This window comes from Neoarius graeffei, chromosome 11 (genome assembly GCF_027579695.1).
Source record: "Neoarius graeffei isolate fNeoGra1 chromosome 11, fNeoGra1.pri, whole genome shotgun sequence".
NCBI classification, from domain to species: Eukaryota; Metazoa; Chordata; class Actinopteri; order Siluriformes; family Ariidae; genus Neoarius; species Neoarius graeffei.
The window spans coordinates 2,965,171-2,984,408 of record NC_083579.1 but is presented as its reverse complement, the minus strand read 5'-3'; the positions used below and the strand labels follow the sequence as shown (position 1 = coordinate 2,984,408).

General features: G+C 44.4%; 2 protein-coding genes across 2 annotated transcripts in view; both read right to left on the bottom strand.

Moving 5' to 3' along the window:
• Positions 1-7,952, bottom strand: part of tdh2 (L-threonine dehydrogenase 2) — a 45,651-nt gene extending 37,699 nt beyond the window's left edge. Inside the window, exon 1 of the mRNA XM_060932856.1 lies at positions 7,907-7,952. Coding sequence (XP_060788839.1) covers positions 7,907-7,951 — 45 coding nt within the window. The 5' untranslated portion in view covers position 7,952. The remainder of the gene's footprint in view (positions 1-7,906) is intronic.
• A 9,507-nt stretch (positions 7,953-17,459) lies between these two features.
• LOC132894041 (zinc finger protein 271-like) overlaps positions 17,460-19,238 on the bottom strand; it is a 78,273-nt gene continuing 76,494 nt past the window's right edge. The window contains exon 8 of the mRNA XM_060933271.1: positions 17,460-18,375. Within this exon, the coding sequence (XP_060789254.1) occupies positions 17,488-18,375 (888 nt within the window). The 3' untranslated portion in view covers positions 17,460-17,487. The remainder of the gene's footprint in view (positions 18,376-19,238) is intronic.

Here is a 19,238-nt window from a genome sequence, read left to right as displayed (position 1 = left end):
TATCGTTATTCATTTTTGAGACTCTTACTTGGATGACTGCCACAGTGATGGTTACTGGGTCTTGTTCAGGAAGATTGTGGTCTATTAGCCACTGAGCACATCCATTATGTGATTTTTTTTCCTTCTCCCTTGTGTTCTTACACCTCTGAGTTCATTTCTGTTTTGGATAGTTTTAACTTGATGCAGCATGTTGACTTCCCCACCCACAATCAAGGTCACACTCCTGACCTGCTTTGTTCCACTGGTCTAAATGACATCTCTGTCTCTGGTATCTCTGATCATAAGCTCATTGTATGCCGCTTCCATACTACCATTCCTCCTCCCGCCTTTAAGAAAACATCTGTCACCTACCAGAATATTAGGTCTATTAACCACAACCTCTTTGCTGCTTCTATACAGGCATCATCCTTGTTTGACCTACATGATGAGCTCTCCTCCCGTGACAATTTGGTTGCCATTTACAATGACACTCTTTCTAGCTTGTTGGATGACTTGGCCCCTGTAAAGAATAGGCTTGTCCCTGCCACCCGCACCTGTCCCTGGTTCACCCCTGGGCTCAGAGTAATGAAAGCCACTGGCTGACGTCTTGAGTGCTTGCATAAGAAAACCGGTCTCACTGTCCACTCGTTACTCAATCTGTATGAGCCCTTTCGATCTGGTTTCCACACACATCACAGCACAGAGACTGCTCTGCTGAGAGTGGTAAATGACCTCCTCCTTTCTGTTGATAGTGGTTCACTTAACATTCTCATTCTCCTTGACTTATCTGCTGCATTTGACACCATCAATCATGACACACTCATCCCCCATCAGTCAGATATTGGTATCACTTCATTTTGCTTTTACTTAAGTTATTGAACTTATTTAAATTTATTTTATTTTTATTCTTTTTTTCAGACGATTTTATCTTCTATTTTTAGACATGTTTACTTCTTTGATTCAGGAGCTTGGTAGCAAATTTGAACTTCTGTCTGGAGATTAATAAAGTAATTCTGATTCTGATCACAGACATAGCCCTCCAGTGGGTTTGGTCCTACCTTACAAGCAGATGACAGTTTGTCACACTGGGTCTACTTAAAGTCCTCCATGTCGTCTATTACTTGTGATGTCCCCCAGGGGTCTGTTCTTGGGCCCCTTGGCCAAATTATTCGTAACCATTGTCTAAACTTCCATTGCTACGCTGATGACATCAAATTATATCTCACTACATTGTCCCCCACTGACCCCCCCCCCCCCCACAATTTCCTTCAGTGACTGTCTATCAGACCTAAAGTTGTGTATGCAGAATAATTTTCTAAAACTTAACACAGATAAAACAGAAATCATGCTTATTGGCCCCAAATCTTCATTGTCTAAATCCTCCAGTTTCAGTCTTAACATAGATGGTGCACTTGTTAAATCTTCACCTGTTGTTAGAAACCTTGGAATACTGCTTGACCCCTCACTCAACTTTGATCCCCACATTAAATTCTTCACCAAGACTGCTTTCTTCCACCTCCGGAACATTGCCCGCCTTAGCCCCTTTCTTTCCACTAATGATGCTCAAACTTTGGTCCAGTCCTTTATTATGTCCCGCTTAGATTATTGTAACTCCCTTCTTATTGGCCTCCCCACTAAATCCCTTCAAAGACTACAATACATTCAGAACTCTGCTGCGAGATGCCTCACCCAGACCAAACCATCTGCTCATATTACAGCCATTCTTTCTCAGCTTCACCTGCTACCTGTTCTGTACAGAATTAAATATAAAATCATACTACTCACCTTCAAAGCTCTCCATAACCTTGCTTCTTCTTACGTCTGTGATCTTCTGACCCCTTATACTCCATCCCACTCTCTCAGATCTTCTAGCTATAATCTCCTTGCTGTTCCTCTCACTAGACCAGGGGTGTCCAAACTGATCCATAAAGGGCCGTGTGGCTGCAGGTTTTCATTCCAGCCATGCAGCAGCACACCTGATTTGGCTTATTCAATCAACTGACACACCCACCCTTTAATCAAGGGTGGGTGTGGCTGCAAGTATTTGACTGTGTGAAGACAGTTCAGTTGATTGAATGAGCCAAGTCAGGTGTGCTGCTGCATGGCTGGAATGAAAACCTGCAGCCACACGGCCCTTTATGGATCAGTTTGGACACCCTTGCACTAGACTCTCTACCCTGGGTGGCAGGTCCTTCAGTGCCACGGCCCCCAAGCTCTGGAATTCCCTTCCTCAACCCCCCCATGACTGCTCTTCTCTTCCTTTCTTCAAATCTCATCTCAAAACCTTTCTGTTTCATGAACATTTCTCCACCAGTGCATAAACTCACCACTCTTTAGCAACTCATTTTTTTTGTGGAGTTTTCTCTGACCTATGTAAAGCAACCTTGAATTTGAGAAAGGGACTATATAAATGTAACTTAATAATAATGATGATAATTTTTTATGTTTAATGATAATACTGTAATAATAATAATCAGAAACTTTAATTCCCCTCCTAGAACTGCCACCTTATTGTGGTGGAGGGGTTTGTGTGCTTGAATGATCCTAGGAGCTATGTTGTCGGGGGCATTACGCCCCTGTTAGGGTCTCCCAAGGCAGACAGGTCCTAGGTGACAGGCCAGACCAAGAGCAGTTCACCAAAACCCTTATGGAGAATCGATCAAGGACCGTGACGTTGCCCGGTATGGCACAGCCGGGGCCCCACCCTGGAGCCAGGCCCGGGGTTGGGACTCGTATGCGAGCGCTTGGTGGCCGGGCCTTTGCCCACGGGGCCTGGCCGGGCTCAGCCCGAAGCGGTGACGTGGGCCCGACCTCCTGTGGGTTCACCACCCACAGAGGTAGCCGTAGGGGGCCGGTGCAGTGTGGATTGGGCGGCAGTCGAAGGCAGGGGCCTCGACGACCTGATCCCCGAACACAGTGGCTAGCTGTTGGGACATGGAATGTCACTTCGTTGGGGGGGAAAGAGCCTGAGCTTGTGCAGGAGGTTGAGAGGTACCGGCTAGAGATAGTCGGGCTCACCGCCACGCACAGCTTGGGCTCTGGAACCCAGCTCCTCGAGAGGGGCTGGACTCTCCACTTCTCTGGAGTCGCCCATGGTGAGCGGCAGCGGGCTGGTGTGGGCTTGCTTATAGCTCCCCAGCTCAGCCGCCATGTGTTGGAGTTTACCCCAGTGAACGAGAGGGTCGCCTCTCTGCGCCTTTGGATTGGGGAGAGGGCTCTTGCTGTTGTTTGTGCCTACGGGCCGAATAGCAGTATAGAGTATCCGGCCTTCTTGGAGTCCCTGGGAGAGGTACTGAGAGGTGCTCAGACTGGGGACTCCATTGTTCTACTGGGGGACTTCAATGCTCATGTGGGCGACGACAGTGACACCTGGACGGGCGTGGTTGGGAGGAACGGCCTCCCTGATCTGAACCCGAGTGGTGTTTTGTTATTGGACTTCTGTGCTAGTCACAGTTTGTCCATAACGAACACCATGTTCGAGCATAGGGGTGTCCATAAGTGCACGTGGCACCAGGACACCTTAGGTCGGAAGTCGATGATCGACTTTGTTGTCGTTTCATCTGATCTCCGGCCCTATGTCTTGGACACTCAGGTGAAGAGAGGGGCTGAGCTGTCAACTGATCACCACCTGGTGGTGAGTTGGATCCGCTGGCGGAAAAGGAAGCCGGACAGACCTGGCAGGCCCAAACGTATGGTGAGGGTCTGCTGGGAATGTCTAGCCGAGCACTCTGTTGGGGAGGTCTTTAACTCCCACCTCCGGGAGAGCTTCTCCCAGCTTCTGAGGGAGGCGGGGGACATTGAGTCTGAGTGGACCATGTTCTCTACCTCCATTGTAGACGCAGCTGTTCGGTGCTGTGGCCACAAGGTCTCCGGTGCCTGTCGTGGCCGCAATCCCCGAACCCGGTGGTGGACACCGGAAGTAAGGGATGCTGTCAAGCTGAAGAAGGAGTCCTATCGGGCCATGTTGACCTCCGGGACTTCTGAGGCAGCTGACGGGTATCGGCAGGCCAGGCGTGCCGCAGCTCGGGCAGTTGCGGAGGCAAAACCTCGGAACTGGGAGGAGTTCGGGGAGGCCATGGAAAAGGACTATCGGTCGGCCTCAAAGAAATTCTGGCAAACCGTCCAGCGCCTCAGGAGGGGGAAGCAGTACTCTGCCAACACTGTTTACAGTGCGGGTGGGGAGCTGTTGACCTCGACTGGGGATATTGTCGGGCGGTGGAAGGAATACTTTGAGGATCTCCTCAATCCCACCATCATGTCTTCCATAGAGGAGACGGAGGCTGATGACTCAGAGGTGGACTCGTCCATTAACCAAGCCGAAGTCACTGAGGTGGTTTGCAAGCTCCTCGGTGGCAAGGCACCGGGGGTGGATGAGATCCTCCCTGAGTATCTCAAGTCTCTGGATGTTGTGGGGCTGTCTTGGCTGACATGCCTCTGCAACATCGCGTGGCAGTTGGGGACAGTACCTCTGGAGTGGCAGACTGGGGTGGTGGTCCCTCTTTTTAAGAAAGGGGACCGGAGAGTGTGCTCCAATTATAGGGGAATCACACTTCTCAGCCTCCCAGGGAAGGTTTACTCCAGGGTACTGGAGAGGAGAATTCGACCAATAGTCAAACCTCGGATCCAGGAGGAACACTGCGGTTTTCGTCCTGGTTGTGGAACACTGGACCAGCTCTATACCCTTCATAAGGTGCTCGAGGGTTCATGGGAGTTTGCCCAACCAGTCCACATGTGCTTTGTGAATCTGGAGAAGGCATTCGACCGTGTCCCTCGTGGTATTCTGTGGGGGGTGCTTTGGGAGTATGGGGTTTGGGGCTCTTTGCTAAGGGCTGTCCGGTCCCTGTACGAACGGAGCAGGAGTCTGGTTCGCATTGCCGGTAGTAAGTCAGACATGTTCCCAGTGCATGTTGGACTCCGGCAGGGCTGCCCTTTGTCATCGGTTCTGTTCATAATTTTTATGGACAGAATTTCTAGGTGCAGCCAGGGGCCGGAAGGAATTCTGTTTGGGAACCACAGGATTTCATCTCTGCTTTTTGTGGATGATGTTGTCCTGTTGGCTTCTTCAAACCAGGACCTTCAGCATGCACTGGGCGGTTTGCAACCGAGTGTGAAGCGGCTGGGATGAGAATCAGGACCTCCAAGTCCAAGGCCATGGTTCTCGACCAGAAAAGGGTGGCTTGCCCTCTCCAGGTTGGTGGAGAATTCCTGCCTCAAGTGGAGGAGTTTAAGTATCTCGGGATCTTGTTCACGAGTGAGGGAAGGATAGAGTGCGAGATTGACAGGCGGCTCGGTGCAGCCTCCGCAGTGATGCGGTCGCTTTACCGGTCCATTGTGGTGAAGAAGGAGCTGAGCCAAACAGCGAAGCTCTCAATTTACCGGTCGATCTACATTCTGACTCTCTCCTATGGTCATGAGCTTTGGGTAATGACCGAAAGAACAAGATCGCGGATACAAGCGGCCGAAATGAGTTTCCTTCGCAGGGTGGCTGGGCGCTCCCTTAGAGATAGGGTGAGAAGCACAGTCACTCAGGAGGAGCTCGGAGTAGAGCCGCTGCTCCTCCACATCGAGAGGAATCAGCTGAGGTGGCTCAGGCATCTCTTTCGGATGCCTCCTGGACGCCTCCCTGGGGAGGTGTTCCAGGCATGTCCCCCCGGGAGGAGGCCCCGGGGAAGACCCAGGACACGCTGGAGGGACTATGTCTGGCTGGCCTGGGAACGCCTCGGTGTTCTTCCCGAGGAGCTGGCCGGGGTGTCTGGAGAAAGGGAAGTTTGGGCTTCCATGCTCAGACTGCTGCCTCCGCAACCCGGCCCCGGATAAGCGGATGAAGACGAGACAAGACAAGAAACTTTAATTTATTATTCAAAGTTACACTCAAATTCGGTCTGATATCATAAAAAACTGCAATAATATATAACAAGTATTATAAAAACTATATATGATAAAAACTAAACTAAGCAATCTTAATTAAATTGATAAAAACTATATATAAATAAAATCTAAACTAAAAGTGTCATGCTCTGCCCCGGACTTCCACTCCAGAGATTACTGATCTCCCAGGTCAGCGCTAATCCGGATCCGGGACGGGAATTCCATCTTGCTTGCATTCACTTCTTGTTTTTTTCTGCTGTGTATATAAACACCGTTCTCAGACAGGGACCTTGCCTTATGCAGATGATGGGGCACTGTGGGTGAGAGGCCGAAATTCTGATAGTCTGAGGAACAGAATGCAAATAGCTATAAATGAGGTTGAAAGATGATCACATGAGTGGGAGTTTCATTCATCTGTTGAAAAGACACAAGTTATATGTTTCTCAAAGAAAAGGGTTAACCCTACAGTGGACCTCAGGTTGTATGGGCAGCCACTCAAGCAAACGGATAATTTAAGATACCTTGGTGTATGGTTCGATATCAAACTTTCTTTTAAAGTTCATATTCAAAAGGTTATAGACAAATGTCAAAAGGGAATTAATATTCAGGGATGTGATTTGGGGCTGGTGAAATTATCTGAAAATTTTAGCCGGGGGTCTGGGGGCCCACAGGCCCCCAGCTGGTCCAGGGCAGTGCCCTGGTGGGGGGACAAAGTAGTCAATGAACCAAAGTAGCCAAATTTTGAAATGCAAGGTAGAACTGTCCAGACAAGTTGCCAGGTCATCACAGGGCTGACACATAGACACAGACAACCATTCACACTCACATTCACACCTACGGTCAATTTAGAGCCACCAGTTAACCTAACCTGCATGTCTTTGGACTGTGGGGGAAACCGGAGCACCCGGAGGAAACCCACGCAGACACGGGGAGAACATGCAAACTCCACACAGAAAGGCCCTCGCCGGCCACGGGGCTCGAACCCAGACCTTCTTGCTGTGAGGCGACAGTGCTGACTGCTACACCACCGTGCCACCCTTAATTTTTTTTTATTGCTATAAATTTTGTTAATTATGCCTTAGATATCACGGTAATGTGTAAATAATGTAATGTATCTACATTGGTTGTAAATTTAATTAAGTTCATTTCATTCATTCATAATTATCATACTTTTTAAAAAAATAATTTCAAAAATAATAAATAAATAAATTTAACAACCTGGCTGATAACACTGGTAAAGATGATGTTCACACTTCTCTAAAACGAAACTAACTTTATATAGTAGCCTCCATATACACACACTGAAGGCTCAATCCCAAATCACTTCCTCCTTCCTGTACAAGTGCCCTACACAGGGGGCACACACAGCGAGCCCCTGTAGTCTCTCTAGTGCACTCTATATGCCTTATGGAGCGGTTTGGTCTTCAGCGCAACAGATTTCCTCTTCATCAGCGCGGTGGAGCAACAGGACAGGGGGCGTTTGCAGCTGCGCAGCGCTCACTTTCACTTGGCCTGTTAGCCAGAGGAGGCAGCTGCAACACATATTTTGACTTCCTATGTAGCCAGAAGAAGCTATACATGCTCCAAAATAGGATTAAATTATAAATAAATGCCCTTGACAGACTTGTGTTTAAGCAGTGCGTTAAAGCTCTTGCTAGCTACATGGCTAAGTAGCAACAAGCCTGAGTGTAAAGTAACAGAACTTCACTGCTACTAGCAAGCCGTGCTAACTCAGGAGCTAACTCTGGTGTCGGGTCTGTTCCCTGAGCAAATGTTCCAGTCATTTTACACCCAAAGTGGAAATATTTCCGCGGACTAAATGACGAACGGCATCTCCTCCTCTCTTTCCTTTCCTCTCCTCTCCGCCCAGCGCGCCGGTACATGAACTCATTCCGGGTGACCGTCAGCCAACCTCTCGCCTCCCTAAACACACACACACAAAGCCCACTAGCTCGACCCAGACAACCATGTCCTGTCAAACACACTTGGCTCTGCCACATCGGACAAAACGCACACATAAAAAGCTGAGTTTGTTCGTGACCAAACGACACACACTCACAGATAACACGCTGATGCGTAGAGGGGCCTCCAGCAAGCACGCCATCTCTCTCTCCCCCTGAGCAAGAGACGATCCGCCCCGACCTGAACAAATGTCTCACAGTATTATGTCCAACGTCTGTAGCAACCTCTTTCTCCAACCATTCCCAGCGGAACTTGTTTTTCACTATTCTGTCGATTTCTTTAACTCGATTTGCATCTTTACGCTCGATCACGGAGGCTGCCATCTTTCAACTCTTTGTTTGAAGCGAGCTTACGTACAGCTATCTAACAAGCGCGTTCATTGGTTGTTACAGAGCGATGGGCCAATCACGTACCTTGTTTCATCTCAATGACGGAATTACTGAAAGTCGGAACGAATAGGATACGAATGCGGATTTTTGAGCGAAAAATCGGAAAAAAATTCTTCTTTTCAAATTTTGAGGTGAAAAAAGCGGAATTCCGCGAATTCGCGGAAAAATCACATCCCTGACTATTCTGAAATGCTTAGCAGGGAATGACTGGGGGGCATCAAGCACATCCTTGAAAAGAATTTATAGTGCCCTAATCCGACCAGTATTGGATTATGGATGCATAGCATATAATTCAGCAGCCAAGTCTTCCTTGTTAGAGCTAAACAGGATACAAGCCAAAGCCCTCCGTATATGCTGTGGTGCCTTCAGGACCTCTCCAGTCCCAGCACTTCAGGTGGAAGCAGGGGAGATGCCACTGGACCTCAGGCAACTGAAATTATCAGTGTCATACTGGCTACACCTACAGGGTCATGAAGATAATCACCCAACCAAACAGGTACTAAGGGAATGCTGGGAGTATGGTCGACCCATACGCAGTTTTGGGTGGGATGGTAATCAGCAGGCAGATCAATTGGGGATCAGTGACATTCCTCTTTGCAAAACAATTACAAGGTCAATCATTCCCCCTTGGTTATTTTATTTCCCTATTGTAAATTTGGAAACTAAGGAGATTGCAAAATCCAGAGGTTTTTATCAGAATGTACAGCAATATTTAGAAGTAATGTATGATGATACGACACAGATATATACAGATGCTTCTAAAGACGAAACTGGTAAGACAGGAGCAGCAGTATTCATCCCCAGCTACAATATAAGTATTGGGAAAAAGACGTCAGATCACTTGTCAATTTTTTCATCAGAAATGATGGCTATTATACTGGCCCTGCAGTGGGTGGAGGAGGTGAAGCCTAGTAAGGCAGTTATTTGTTCAGATTCTATGTCTTCCTTAAATAGTATCCAGAGTGGAAAATCTACATGCCGACAAGACTTCTTAGATGAAATTAATCACCTCATATTTAAGATAAATCAACATAAAACTTTTATTCAGTTCACATGGGTTCCAGCTCATAAGGGGGTTAAGGGTAACGAGAGAGTGGATAAAATGGCCAAAGAGGCCATCAAGGCAAATGAGGTTGAGTTAGAAGTCCCATTAAGCAAGGTAGAAATTAAAGTAATAATTAAAGACAACATCAACAAAATGTGGCAGGAGAAATGGAATACAGAGGAGAAAGGAAGGCATCTATATAATTTACAAAAGGAGGTGGTGATTAGAAGGGGTGGTGAACTGAAATGACAGGAGGAGGCTTGGTTGACGAGGCTGAGGATAGGACACACAAGTCTAAATAGTGGGTTGTATACTATAGGGAAACATCAGTCTGGGGCCTGTGCACACTGTGGAGAAGTAGAAAAGGTTGAGCATGTTCTTATACACTGTACACAGTATTCCAGTGAAAGAGAGAAGATGGGGAGGGCACTGAGAAAACCTGTAACTATAGATAACTTATTAAGTCAGCCATTCACACAATCAGCAGTAACAGCTCTAACACAGTATTTAAAGGACACTCAACTAGCAAACAGAATTTAGTTTTTTTTTTTGTTGTTATAATCAGTCTGCAATTTAATATCCCTTGAGATCACACCTCAGTCCGGTAGATGGTGGTAATACACGTCAATTGTTAACCGCCAATAAATCGACAGAAGAAGAAGAAGGGACCTTGCCAGAATGTCTCGCTTGTTACTCTAGCCGTTTCTGTGCCTCTTTTGCTTCTCATGGTTTTTTCTCCCTAGCGTTTGTTCTTGTTCATGGGCTTTTTTGCACTAGCGTTTTTTTTTTCTTGTTCATAGTTTTTTGCACTAGCATTTTTTGTCCTTGCCTGCCTCGTTGTTTTGTCAAAGTTTTTTGTCTCTTTATACCTGGACTATTTTGCTATTTGTTTTTTCATCCTGTTGATTTACCTTTTTGCCACACCCTTCTCCCTGGATTAAATCACCTTATTTATTGGATAACTATCTGTGTTCTGCTTCTGGATCCTAATCTCGCACCTCATCTCGCCACCCTTAACAAAAAGAATATAAATTAAAGTGAACACTAAAATGTTCTAATTAATTGCGGCAACTGACGTTTCTACATCAAAGTCAATGTCTTTCACATTCAAATTAGTTCTTCTTATAGTCCTTGAACCTCTCAGAAGAGCTGATCGCAGAATGGAGAAGGACACTTTGGCTCTCATCCAGGCAATGGCTGTAGCATAACCCTCTCCTTTCTTGTCGGCAATTAATTCCGCTAACCTCTTGTGGTATCTCTTGCATTCATCAGCCATGCCTCCCAAGCTTCTAAATACCAAAGGAGTGAAAGTTCCATGTTCTACTTCCATTACACACCTTGCACACATGCACTTTTCCTTGTTTTCATGTTGACGATAAACTTGTAGGCTTAATTCTTTATAGGACTCCACATTGGGGTGACATACCCGTATATCAAAGAATGCAGATCTCTGACTTTCCCAAAACCCTCTTGCATGAACATCAAGACGAGCATCAGGTGCTTTGTTGAAACCACTATTCAAATCTTTGCCCGTGATTTCTTGCAGAACTGGCTCTATCTCAACATCGTTGCGGGCAATATTCAATAAATCTGCCTCAAGATCTCTTAGCTCATTATGGCGTTAGATGATAAAACCACCTCCTTTGCATATCATAGCATGATCCACACTGAAGGGGGGCTCCACATACACACATCAAGGGAATATCATCAATAGGCTAATCATATCTTAGCTTTATTGCATCTCTGAATTCCCTTTTGTTTAGATTGAAATCCATGTCCTTGATGGGAATTACTATTAGCCAATTCAATGCCCCTTTTTCAGTGGCTAATGTCAAAGCTCTCTTAGATTTGTTTGGCAGACTGTCATTCAAATTCTCTACTCACACCCGCAGAGCATCATATTTTTCCTTATGAGCCTTATGCTGTAACAATCTGATTACAGATTCTTCGGCTGGCTCATGCATTTGATTAACTATTCGCTCAATTAAAGGTGCAGTGGTCTGGATAGACACACCAAACTCTGAGGCAGCATCTTCACATGGGTTGGTAAATCCCAATCCTCCCATCCATACTGGTAGAGCTAAAAGCTCTCGCTCACTCTGTGTACATCTATGTTCTGTTATTGATGGTATCAATACATCGGCAATTACATCATCTAATGGCTGTAATAGATCTTCAATCCCTGACAACATTCTGAAGAAGTCTGTCCATCGATGTCTTAATCCATATGTATAGGCTGCATAGCAGGCCTGAGGTTGCGTCACTGCAAATTCAGCTAGCTGCTTTATCTCACTTATCCAATTCTTAATCTCATCACTGACATACTCCTCAAGATAAGACCTTGAACCAAGTACTGTACCAAGATGTTTATGTCCTTGTGTGGTGATATTAATAGCAGTGTCTTTGAAAACATCTCCAGCATGTTCCTCTCTTCCCGGTTTGGTAATTAACCAGCATTTCTTTGCATTTGGAAAATATCCTAGGCCTGGTCCCATCGTAGTTAAAGCATCCCACCATTCCTTTAACTCCACAAAAGACCCAGCACCGCTAGCATCATCAGCAAACCAACATTGTTTCGCAGAACTTAAGATTTTTAATAATCTTATCATTCCTTTCCAGTATTGTTCACTCTCCAGCTTTGGTGGATCTGGAACCATGTTGTCATTACCCTGCCACTGGGTGTACCTCTGTGATGGTTGAGTGGAGAACATCCAATTTATTCTCCTGGCTTGAGCTTTGCTTGTGTACCTCCTTAGACGGGTCCTCAGTCTCCAAGTGTGGGGAGGATGATGACTCCTCCTTGCCATAGCATTTGTGATGTATCCCATCAATCTCTAGTTGTGATAACAACTGTGTTTGTGGATATTGGAACATCGAGTTACTAGTTGTTTCGGTGTTACTGTAGATACATAAAACTAAAAGACGGTGTTGTATTATGGCTAATAAAACTGAAATATGTATAACAAAAAAAAGCATGACTAATTTTAATTCATGGTGAATGGGAAGTGGGTTGTCTTTGAATGGAAAGGGCAATTTTTTTTCCCTTGTTGGATTATAGAAAATGAGAGACAACAGGTCAGGCTGAGATTTAAAATGGAGTTTAGGCCAATACTGTACACCTAGTTCTAAAAATGGCTAAAATCCCACCTAAACAACAGCAACTAGCCGACACCACCTAATAACATTTCCTGTAGAGCTGAGAAGAAAAAGTACAAATCCACTAAGTGTAAAGAAACTCCACCAGTGTTGGAGTTGGGTAATGCTGCTGTATCTGCAATGGGGAAGCAACAGATGTTATTACTGTAGTAAAATTAACTAGGAAAAAGAACACTATAAACACATTTCGGACTAATGACACTGTAGAGCTAAAGCGCGTCCAAAAAGAACTGAAATGGAGACTAAGGGAGGCACGGGACCAGCATAGACTTAAGATCAAAGAAGCATTTCTAACGAAAGACACGAAAAATATGTGGGAATGCATAAAGGACATGACAAACCTAAACAACGTGGGAAGGACCCTCAGTGTGCATAATGAACAAGAACGTGCCAATGATTTAAATATGTTTTATAAAAGATTTGATATTGGGAAGGACAGGGGCCTACCAGTAAATATTGTTTGTGGTGTCGATGATAATATAATAATTGAAACATCTACTGTTAGGAAGGCATTCAGGGCCTTGCACACTAGGAAGGCTAGTGGACCAGATAAGATCTCACCACTAATCTTACATGATTTTGCTTGTGAGCTTGCAGAAGCATGGTGCCCAGTGTTTCAGCTATCTGTTGAGACACACATCATACCTACTGGGTGGAAAAAATCAATAATAATTCCTATCCCAAAAAAGCCATGCCCAAGAGAAAATAATGATTTCAGACCTGTTGCATTAACATCTGTAATAATGAAATCATTTGAGCGATTGATGTTGGGCAAATTAAGAGCACAAGTTCAACATCTCCTTGATCCCTGCATAAGCAAGCTCTAGTTAGTTCAAAATGCAGCAGCAAGAGTTCTTGCTAGAACCAGAAGATGGGACCACATCATCCCTGTCTTATCCACACTGCATTGGCTCCCAGTCAAATTTCATATTAATAATAAAATGCTACTATTGACCTTTATTATGACATTCTTGAATGCACCAAGGTCCCAAGCATGTACTCCCTGCTGAGCCAATGCCGCTTGCAGTGGTCAGGGCATGTTTGTTGCATGGAAGATGGGATATTGCCAAAAGATATCTTATATGGTGAACTTTCCCAAGGCACTCATAGAGTTGGATGCCCCTTACTCTGGTTCAAGGATGTCTTTAAAAAAGACCTTAAGGCTTGCATAGACAGCTGGGACCTTCAAGCCAGAGATCAACCTTCTAAAAATTAATGCAACTCTGGCTGGAAATAAATGTACAAACATGCACCGTAATCAAAGCTAAAGGCAGTCCAACAAAATATTAGTGTATGCGACTTATTTTTGGTTAAATATATGGCATACCCCAGACTAAATTAAAAGGACAAGATCAAGGACAAAATCATTATGATCCAAGGAATGTACATGTAGTATATTATGAGTGAACAAAGTACAGACGTAATTGTATAATCAGTAAACCCCTTAAATAAATCACTTGTACTAAAAAAAAACCACACTAAATCGAATTGTTCTGAAAGGATTAACTCATGTACAACCCCGATTCCAAAAAAGTTGGGACAAAGTAGAAATTGTAAATAAAAACGGAATGCAATGATGTGGAAGTTTCAAAATTCCATATTTTATTCAGAATAGAACATACAGTGGGGCAAAAAAAGTATTTAGTCAGTCACCAATTGTGCAAGTTCTCCCACTTAAAAAGATGAGACAGGCCTGTAATTTATCATAGGTATACCTCAACTATGAGACACAAAATGAGAAAAAAAAATCCAGAAAATCATTGTCTGATTTTTAAAGAATTTATTTGCAAATTATGGTGGAAAATTGAAAATTAAACGAGGCTTACCTGTAAGTTGAAGTTCAATGATAACTCTTGGTCAATAACAAAAGTTCATCTCAATGCTTTGTTATATACCCTTTGTTAGCAATGACAGAGGTCAAACATTTTCTAAGTCTTCACAAGGTTTTCACACACTGTTGCTGGTATTTTGGCCCATTCCTCCATGCAGATCTCCTCTAGAGCAGTGATGTTTTGGGGCTGTCGCTGGGCAACACGGACTTTCAACTCCCTCCAAAGATTTTCTATGGGGTTGAGATCTGGAGACTGGCTAGGCCACTCCAGGACCTTGAAATGCTTCTTACGAAGCCACTCCTCCATTGCCCGGGCGGTGTGTCTGGGATCATTGTCATGCTGAAAGACCCAGCCACGTTTCATCTTCAATGCCCTTGCTGATGGAAGGAGGTTTTCACTCAAAATCTCACAATACATGGCCCCATTCATTCTTTCCTTTACACGGATCAGTCGTCCTGGTCCCTTTGCAGAAAAACAGCCCCAAAGCATGATGTTTCCACCCCCATGCTTCACAGTAGGTATGGTGTTCTTTGGATGCAACTCAGCATTCTTTCTCCTCCAAACACGACAAGTTGAGTTTTTACCAAAAAGTTCCACTTTCGTTTCATCTGACCATATGACATTCTCCCAATCCTCTTCTGGATCATCCAAATGCTCTCTAGCAAACTTCAGACGGGCCTGGACATGTACTGGCTTAAGCAGGGGGACACGTCTGGCACTGCAGGATTTGAGTCCCTGGTGGCATAGTGTGTTACTGATGGTAGCCTTTGCTACTTTGGTCCCAGCTCTCTGCAGGTCATTCACTAGGTCCCCCCGTGTGGTTCTGGGATTTTTGCTCACCGTTCTTGTGATCATTTTGACCCCACGGGGTGAGATCTTGCGTGGAGCCCCAGATCAAGGGAGATTATCAGTGGTCTTATACGTCTTCCATTTTCTAATAATTGCTCCCACAGTTGATTTCTTCACACCAAGCTGCTTACCTATTGCAGATTCAGTCTTCCCAGCCTGGTGCAGGTCTACAATTTTGTTTCTGGTGTCCTTTGACAGCTCTTTGGTCTTGGCCATAGTGGAGTTCGGAGTGTGACGGTCTGAGGTTGTGGACAGGTGTCTTTTATACTGATAACGAGTTCAAACAGGTGCCATTAATACAGGTAACGAGTGGAGGGCAGAGGAGCCTCTTAAAGAAGTTGTTACAGGTCTGTGAGAGCCAGAAATCTTGCTTGTTTGTAGGTGACCAAATACTTATTTTACCGAGGAATTTACCAATTAATTCATTAAAAATCCTATAATGTGATTTCCTGGATTCTTTCCCCCCATTCTGTCTCTCATAGTTGATGAAAATTACAGGCCTCTCTCATCTTTTTAAGTAGGAGAACTTGCACAACTGGTGGCTGACTAAATACTTTTTTGCCCCACTGTAGATGACATATCAAATGTTTAAACTGAGAAAATGTATCATTTAAAGAGAAAATTTAGGTGATTTTAAATTTCATGACAACAACACATCTCAAAAAAGTTGGGACAAGGCCATGTTTAACACTGTGAGACATCCCCTTTTCTCTTTACAACAGTCTGTAAACGTCTGGGGACTGAGGAGACAAGTTGCTCAAGTTTAGGGATAGGAATGTTAACCCATTCTTGTCTAATGTAGGATTCTAGTTGCTCAACTGTCTTAGGTCTTTTTTGTCGTATCTTCCGTTTTATGATGCGCCAAATGTTTTCTATGGGTGAAAGAACCGGCCAGCCTGCAGTCCAGATAAGTACCCGGACCCTTCTTCTACGCAGGCATGATGCTGTAATTGATGCAGTGTGCGGTTTGGCTTTGTCACGTTGGAAAATGCAAGGTCTTCCCTGAAAGAGACGTTGTCTGGATGGGAGCATATGTTGCTCTAGAACCTGGATATACCTTTCAGCATTGATGGTGTCTTTCCAGATGTGTAAGCTGCCCATGCCACACGCACTAATGCAACCCCATACCATCAGAGATGCAGGCTTCTGAACTGAGCGCTGATAACAACTTGGGTCGTCCTTCTCCTCTTTAGTCCGAATGACATGGCGTCCCTGATTTCCATAAAGAACTTCAAATTTTGATTTGTCTGACCACAGAACAGTTTTCCACTTTGCCACAGTCTATTTTAAATGAGCCTTGGCCCAGAGAAGACGTCTGCGCTTCTGGATCATGTTTCGATACGGCTTCTTCTTTGAACTATAGAGTTTTAGCTGGTAACGGCGGATGGCACGATGAATTGTGTTCACAGATAATGTTCTCTGGAAATATTCCTGAGCCCATTTTGTGATTTCCAATACAGAAGCATGCCTGTATGTGATGCAGTGCCGTCTAAGGGCCCGAAGATCACGGGCACCCAGTATGGTTTTCCGGCCTTGACCCTTACGCACAGAGATTCTTCCAGATTCTCTGAATCTTTTGATGATATTATGCACTGTAGATGATGATATGTTCAAACTCGTTGCAATTTTACACTGTCGAACTCCTTTCTGATATTGCTCCATTATTTGTCGGTGCAGAATTAGGGGGATTGGTGATCCTCTTCCCATCTTTACTTCTGAGAGCTGCTGCCACTCCAAGATGCTCTTTTTATACCCAGTCATGTTAATGACCTATTGCCAATTGACCTAATGAGTTGCAATTTGGTCCTCCAGCTGTTCCTTTTTTGTACCTTTAACTTTTCCAGCCTCTTATTGCCCCTGTCCCAACTTTTTTGAGATGTGTTGCTGTCATGAAATTTCAAATGAGCCAATATTTGGCATGAAATTTCAAAACGGCTCACTTTCGACATCTGATATGTTGTCTATGTTATATTATGAATACAATATCAGTTTTTGAGATTTGTAAATTATTGCATTCTGTTTTTATTTACCATTTGTACTTTGTCCCAACTTTTTTGGAATCGGGGTTGTAACTATAGAATAAATATGGATCATGGGCAAAAAGACTTTTGATGAACCAAAATGCTGGTACCGTTTCCAGCCTGTTCACATGTTACTTGAATTTACTGACAAACTTTCTGGTCTCCTACTGGCTCCGTTTAGTCTAATGCTGTAGTATTACACTCATAAGTGTTGCAGTAAATGCGTGATTTGTGTGGTAATTAATGTCCCAACTACTTAAGGTCAAAAGAAACCATCAACACTGTTATTTTAAACATCACTAGAAGATTACATATTTCACTTCCAAAAGAAAGCCAACATAAATAAAAATACAGATCATTTTCAGCCAAAACGGTCATAAATATATTTAATGCAAAGTCTCCGACATAGTGCACTTATGGGTCTTAAATGTAACTGAATAAGTAAACGTCCTTCCACACTGTGAGCAGTGGTACGGCTTCTCTCCTGTGTGAATACGCTGGTGTTTTTGGAGATTACTTTGTTGTGTAAAACTCTTTCCACACTGTGAGCAGTGATACGGCTTCTCTCCTGTGTGAACGTGCTGGTGTGTTTGGAGATTACTCCGTTCAGTAAAACCCTTTCCACACTGTGAGCAGTGATACGGCTTCTCTCCTGTGTGAACGCGCTGGTGGTTTTGGAGAGTACTCTGTTGAGTAAAACTCTTTCCACACTGTGAGCAGTGATACGGCTTCTCTCCTGTGTGAATGCGCTGGTGTATTTGAAGATTACTCTGATGAGTAAAACTCTTCCCACACTGTGAGCAGTGAAACGGCTTCTCTCCTGTGTGAACGCGCTGGTGTTGCTGGAGAGCACTCTGATGAGTAAAACTCTTTCCACACTGTGAGCAATGAAACGGCTTCTCTCCTGTGTGAATGCGCTGGTGTTCTTGGAGAGTACTCTGACGAGTAAAACTCTTTCCACACTGTAAACAGTGATGTGGCTTCTCTCCTGTGTGAATGCGCTGGTGTATCTGGAGATTACTCTGTTGACTAAAACTCTTTCCACACTGTGAGCAGTGATACGGCTTCTCTCCTGTATGAACGCGCTGATGTTCTTGGAGATTACTCTGTCGAGTAAAACTCTTTCCACACTGGGAACAGTGATACGGCTTCTCTCCTGTGTGAATGCGTTGGTGTCGTTGGAGATGACTCTGTTGAGCAAAACTCTTTCCACACTGTGAGCAGTGATGTGGCTTTTCTCCTGCATGACAGCACTGGTGTGTTTCGAGGGCATTCTGATGACCAAAACTCTTTCCACAGTCTGAACAGTGGTGAATTTCCTTCTGTACATCACTGTAAGAAATGTCAGAACTGAAAGCATCAGATGATGTTGGCTGATTACTGGAGCCTTCGGAGGGGATCTGAAGCTCATATTTGATCTCTCCTGATTTCTGCAGTCTCACAAACTCTTCATAGTGGCATCTCTGGATGTGTTTATGGAGGTAAATCTGAGATGCATAGGAAAGAGGACATATGGAGCAGGAAAAGACTTGCAGCAGAGTGTTGTCTACTTCTGGAGAAGTGAAAGAACAAAAATAGAAAACGTGAAATGCAGCAAGCTTATAAAATGGAACAATATCCCAATGTAAAGCAGTGTTTGAGGTCAAGTTAAGAACATTCAAGATTCCACATGAACAAAAGACTTAAAATCAAGTCTTGTAATTCAAGAAACAACAGAGAATAAGTGGATCTGGGAATTGCTCTAATTGTGTGGAAATTCACAAAGCTCAGGATCATCAGGATGGACAAGACGAACACTTATTTGACACTTCACTTGATTGAAATCACAGTTCCTGAGAACAGTTCCCACTACCCTGAAGGAAATCACTGCCATGAGAACAAGTCTGCCACCAAACTGGTTACAACCAGCCGAATAAGCAGCACAGAATGAAGTAAAGTGCCTGTACTGTACAAGATTACAGCTACTCAGTCTGAGCCTGGGCAAGAAGGCCTGCCCAAAGCCAGTTGATCGATATTGTGCTCCTGAAGCAAACAAAACAAAAAGCAATAAGGAATAGTAAAAGCAGCAAAGAGAAACATTTCTTTTTTAATTCCTATTTCTGCATTTACTTTATTATTTTTTCTTAATTTCTTCTCT